At 36.3% G+C, this 5,485-nt stretch overlaps 1 protein-coding gene across 1 annotated transcript; it reads left to right on the top strand.

The window, feature by feature from the left end:
- Positions 1 to 1,387: 1,387 nt before the first annotated feature.
- On the top strand, positions 1,388 to 5,019 carry LOC103775342 (DNA-directed primase/polymerase protein-like; the record flags this gene model as incomplete). Its single annotated transcript, XM_008942787.1, has 4 exons — positions 1,388 to 1,567; positions 2,277 to 2,368; positions 3,340 to 3,481; positions 4,872 to 5,019. Coding segments are annotated over exons 1-4 (562 nt in total), but the record flags the coding sequence as incomplete, so codon positions are not given.
- Between the last annotated feature and the right edge of the window lie 466 nt (positions 5,020 to 5,485).

Here is a 5,485-nt window from a genome sequence, read left to right as displayed (position 1 = left end):
TACCCAATTAATTTACATCAGAGCCAACAGCATCAAAATGAAACTGAGGGTTCTGCTGCCACTTCTGAGAAACACTGATTGCCATCTGTAATTTCATTTTTCATTCCAAAGAAGAAACTAATTGCATGAAAAGGAAGGGAGTGGAGGAAGTTCACAGGCCAGAGGACTGGCAAGGTCTGAGATAATTCATTTGACCCCTGCAAGAGAAATAACACTCTGTTGTTTAGACCTGACACAGGCACTAAGCTATCAAAACACTGCCAGGCTTAAATGTACCGTGGGCAGAAATGCAGGTGGCCAGGAACCTTTGCTGAGGAAAACTTGGAGAGGGGTTCAGAGGATCTAAAATTTTGAGTTAGGGGCTGACAAGAATATTTAACTACTTAAACTTACCTTGTGGATGCAGCTTATTAAAGTTTTTGAGTATAGCCAGTTTCATTTCTACCTTTCATTGCAACTGGGAGGTTATGAAAACCAAGTGGTTTTACTGGGCAGAACCAAAAGACACACATTCATGTTTTTTTACTTCTTGCCCCTCTTTGTTTCAGTTTCTTAGCAGTGTTCTTTACCAGTTTGCAGGTGTTCAAAGGGGCAATGGATTGTCCCTCCAAAAAAGTTAATTAAATTTACAAATAATTATATGTATGTTAATGTGTGTCCATGCTACTACATTACTTTTGTAGCATTTGGATTACTTTAAACGGAAGTTCAAAGGTTGCAAGATAGCAAGCTTTACCTCATCACATGCTGTTTTTTGAAAAGAGGTAAGATTGCTGCCTTACGTTTGCAGGAAAGTGCATGAGATACTGAAGGAAGTGAAAGTATTACTGATCGATGGCAAAGGGAGGCAGTGGAGAATGGACCTCTCCTGGATGTCAGTTCTTTTACTTTGAGATGTAGAGCTCAGAGCTTGAGTCACTGAAATCTTAATTTTTCTCAGGAACTCAGATGCTGTACTACCCATACAAATTAATCATCTCGTTTGTCTCTCCAGCCATAAAGCAGAAGTAATAGTGTTTTTTTCACTCCTGACTAATGTTTTGTGTCTAGCTAACACAGTTTGTATACCCTTTGAAGAGGAATGTAATACAGTTCTGTAAACAAAACCAAAACTTCCTAGGCCTTTGTTTATTCTGTCTATTCTGTTGTGCTTATCTTTGATAGTATTAATATGAAGATCTCCCAAAACTGTAGAAAGACTGAATGTTAAAATGAGGATCATAGCAATGTTGGGCATTGATTTGGAATACTGGCTACTGTCAGTTCATAAATAAAGTACGCCCAACAAAACTGGAGTCAAAGGCAATGATGAGTACAGGATATATTGAAATTGAGCCACGAACAGACATCGATACTGATTTGCCTACTTGTAATTGGTTTAGGACAAATGGAGAGAAAATGGGAAGAAAGACTGAAGAAAGTGGAAGAATTGGCCTCTCACTATGAAAGAAACCCTCTTCCCCCAGTTTATCGGCCAAGGCTGTCCGAACCCTCTCTGCCATCCTCTGTTTGGAAAATATTTTGTCGGCAGGCTGAAGCTTTTAATTTTGTAAAAACCTGCAAAGAGGTAAATTATTTGTGAGGTGAATGTCTCTATTCTTCAAGTACTTTCAAAGTTGAACTTAAAGCTTTGTGGATTGTAAAGTCTTTATTAGGTTGCAAGGTCTTTCTTTTGGTCTTTTTTTTTCCTTCTCCAAATCCTGTCCTCTGTTTTAATACTTTTCAAATTGATTGCTGCTTTCCTCCACACTGTGTTAGGTGTTTAACTAATCCTGACAGTCTGTTTTCCAAAAAGTATTGTCACTAGCTTGGCATTCTTTTTTTTTTTTTTTTTTCCTGTGTGTGTTTTCTTAGATTTCCATTTTTTTGATTGAAATACTACAGAGTCTAAAGAATATTTGCTATAAAGCTATATGGTACTATCATGTCCTTAAGACCATTCCTTTCAGGACATTGTTCCTCCTCCCATTAGGTGCACTTACCACTGATCAGACAAAAGAAGACTTTATAGAGAAAACAGAGTTTATTTCAATGCACAGCAAAGAAGAGCTTCAAATTTTTACTCATGTAAACAAAATCAGAATGATCTTATTTAAAAACAGATGCTGCTTAGCTTGAAAAAGGAAAGCTGCTCTTCTGTGATCTACTAGTGATCTACTTGGTTTTCTAGTATTTACTAACCTTTAGTCATGAAGAAATTAATGTCAGATAGGAGCCTCTGAAGATTTTAACCGATTCTTTGAATAAAAACCCTTCAATGTTCTTTGTTTTTAAAGGATGTTCATGTATTTGCCTTGGAAAAGAACACACAAGGTGGACAGAGGTTTTACCTTGTGACAACATATAAGGAGCTTTGGTTTTACTACACGTGAGTGTTTGACAAGGCACCCTGTGTGTTACCAGCAGACAGTAGTGTACTGGATGTCCTGTGTCCTAGTAGTGGCTGTTACTGCTTAGCTATCCCCAGTAGCCATCTGCTGCTCTGACTAGCACAGAGCTGTTGTGGGTGGCCTGAAGCTTGACCTTGGCCATGGGAAAGATCTCCATAAACACAAACCCATCTATTCTGTGGTGGGTTTCACCTTTCTTTTGAGTTGAAGACTGTCATTATTTCCTGTGAATTAAGGACCCTGTCTACTGACGATTAATAGCTGTGGATGTGCTTTCCTCAGGGGATTGTACCAACATGTGACACAAACACAGTTCTATAATTACTCATATATCGATTTAAATGGGCATTAATATTAATGTCCAGTTACCAATTTATGGTTTTGTATTTGCGTGATATAGTGTCAAGTACTGACAATTTGATCATGTGGTGAACTTTTTTCCCTATTTTTCAGTTTTACAATAAAACATTTGATTTTGAAGTAAAGGAAATCTAAGAGTAAAGTTTTATATGAGAATTAAGCTTGACTTTTTTTCAAAATTTGAAAATCAGCTCAATTTTTAATTTAGTTGGGAAAAAAAAGTGTGTGCAATCTCATTTTTAGTGTTTGAGACATATGACTGATAACTCATTTTTAATGGAGTTTCCATAATTTCTTAAATTCTCAACAGCATTTCTGTTGATGGTATGTATTGTAAGACTTGGTGGGCATGGGGAGAGGAATGCTCTACACACTTAAATTCTAGGCCAGACAAATATCTTTGTTGATATTTGATGCTGAATTTAGTTACAAATTTTTAAAAGCAATGTACGGCTGCTACTTTTTTTTTATATGGGTGGTTGATTGAAAAATAAAATAATACTCAGGGTTTGTGGGATCCTTGTTTGCAATTGTAAGTATGTATAACGTTTATCATGAGCGGTAGTGATTTGGTTTTGTTTTTCCTTAGCAAAGGTTATAAAACAAGTCTTATGCATTGCTACGAAGTAATTCCTGAAAAAGATGCTTGCAAACTTTATTTTGATTTGGAGTTCTACAAACCAGCCAATCCTCATGCAGATGGCAAGAGTATGATTGCAAAGTTAATTGAGGTAAACTGGAGCAAAGTCATGTTGTAGATGAATACAGTTTTGTTGTTGATTTAATATGAAACCAAAGTATTTACCTCTTTATCTTCATTGTTCTGTAGTAAATTGAAAAAAGAATTGTACACCTAGTGGTTGTATTTAGTGAATTTTCTTTAAGTGAAAGGAGGAAGTGGAGAACAGTGGTTGTTGGAATGCTTGTATTTCACTGTAGGTTTACTGATGTGATAAGTTTTCTTTCACAGCTTGTTTTATGTGCTCTGCCACTTCAAAGCTGTAAAACTGAAGGACAGTTTAGATATTCTTCAGAACAGCATCAATAAAAGTTCCATTCAGATACTCCTCAGTTCATTTCCTTTGCCAGCTGGTGCAGTCATATAGGAAGGGCTAGATAAATCCCTCCTGATTTGAGGTGTCTTCAGGTGGCAGTTCATTATAGATGAGTTAAATGATGATGTGGATAGAGAACATGATGTTACTGCACTTATCAATTTGGGACCTAAAATGAAATAGCTTTGCTAATTAATATTTTTATTAAATAGTGCAAATTTCCTTTTCCTTGCAAGTTTGGTTGGACAGTGAGCTCCACTGCAAAGTCAGTATGCCAGAGGTGGAAAATATAGCAGGTTTTTAGAAGGATATCGTCTGTGCCAATAAATTCTTTGGGTGAGCGGACGATTATTTGTGAGATTTCTAACACTTACATGTCCCTAGCTAGAAAAGAAAGAAAGAAAAAGATGATTGAGGTCGTTCCACTGTAAAGAATCCTTCACTGATACAGAATCCAGAGGGGTTTACTCTGCTGAGGATCAGTTCTGAAATCTAGAGATTCCTCAGGTTAAGAAGAGAACTTTGGATTTGCTGGGTGGGGGAACTGAGATGCTAAAATCCTAAATGCAAGTAATCACAAGGTTAGCTTATAGAACATTTTTAGAGCTATTTTAGAGCCTGATAACGTAAGTTTTCTGCTTAATTAGTGTTCATTGGGTCATACCAATGAATTAGCTAAATCATAACTGAATTAGCATGCCAACCTTTTGTAGCACGATAGCCTCTGTCTTCCATGTTAGGTAAGCCTGCATTACAAACATTTTCACTGGGGGTGTGCACTGCTCTGTGGTGGAAAAAAACAGAAGACAGAGCCACTGAATTAGTCTTTGACCTGAAAAACTGCTCGATTTATCATTGTTAGTATATTCAGTGATCTGATTATTTCAGGAAATGCTGCCTATGTCAAATTTGGTTAAAGTTCGTGATGGTTTGAGTGAGTTTGAATTAAACTAATTGTATGCTCAATATAAGAAAAAAAAATGTAGAATCTGCTCATGTTGGTTTTTATAGCTACCACTATTAAAAGTGCTAAAGAAAATAGCCTAATTAATGTTTATTTTTTCAGCATGTCAGCCAAAAATTAAAAGAACTTTATGATGTAAATTGTTCAGCCAAAGATGTCTTAAATTTAGATTCCAGTACTGATGAAAAGTTTAGTCGACACTTAATATTTCTGCCCCAGGAGACTGTATTTAAGGACAATATTCATGTTGGTAAGTGTCTTCTTTTCTCTTGCATCTAGAAATAAAAGGTGAGGTTTTGACTTTTTACAGTGCCAGGTTACATTTGAATATTTATATTAGTGGAATTATACGTGGAAACAAACATGTACTCCCAGCAGAAATGACTACCTACTTATTTCATTGAGCCTCATTATTTCTCAACTCCTCTTCTACTTCCTTTTTCTGTAGTTAGCATTTGTGTTTGCAAAAATGTAACTTTTTTGTGCCTCTATGTTTTATTTATTAAACTACTGGCAAGACTGGCTTTTGGTTTGAAAATTGTTTTGCAGTATGACTGTGACTCCTTAATTTTCAAGTTAACATCAGTCTCAACAATGAAAGCTACAGTTATTGTCTCTAAATGCAGTTGGTTTGTGCTCAGCCTCGGGTGAGAGAGGCAGTACAAAGATGGTTTCAAGCCACCTGTGCATAAACATGATTAAGAGGAAGCCAAAAG

The sequence above is a fragment of the Merops nubicus genome, unplaced genomic scaffold, assembly GCF_000691845.1.
Source record: "Merops nubicus isolate BGI_N331 unplaced genomic scaffold, ASM69184v1 scaffold39406, whole genome shotgun sequence".
Classification (NCBI taxonomy): domain Eukaryota; kingdom Metazoa; phylum Chordata; class Aves; order Coraciiformes; family Meropidae; genus Merops; species Merops nubicus.
The sequence above is the reverse complement of the archived record's forward strand: the minus strand, read 5'-3'. Positions and strand labels throughout refer to the sequence as shown.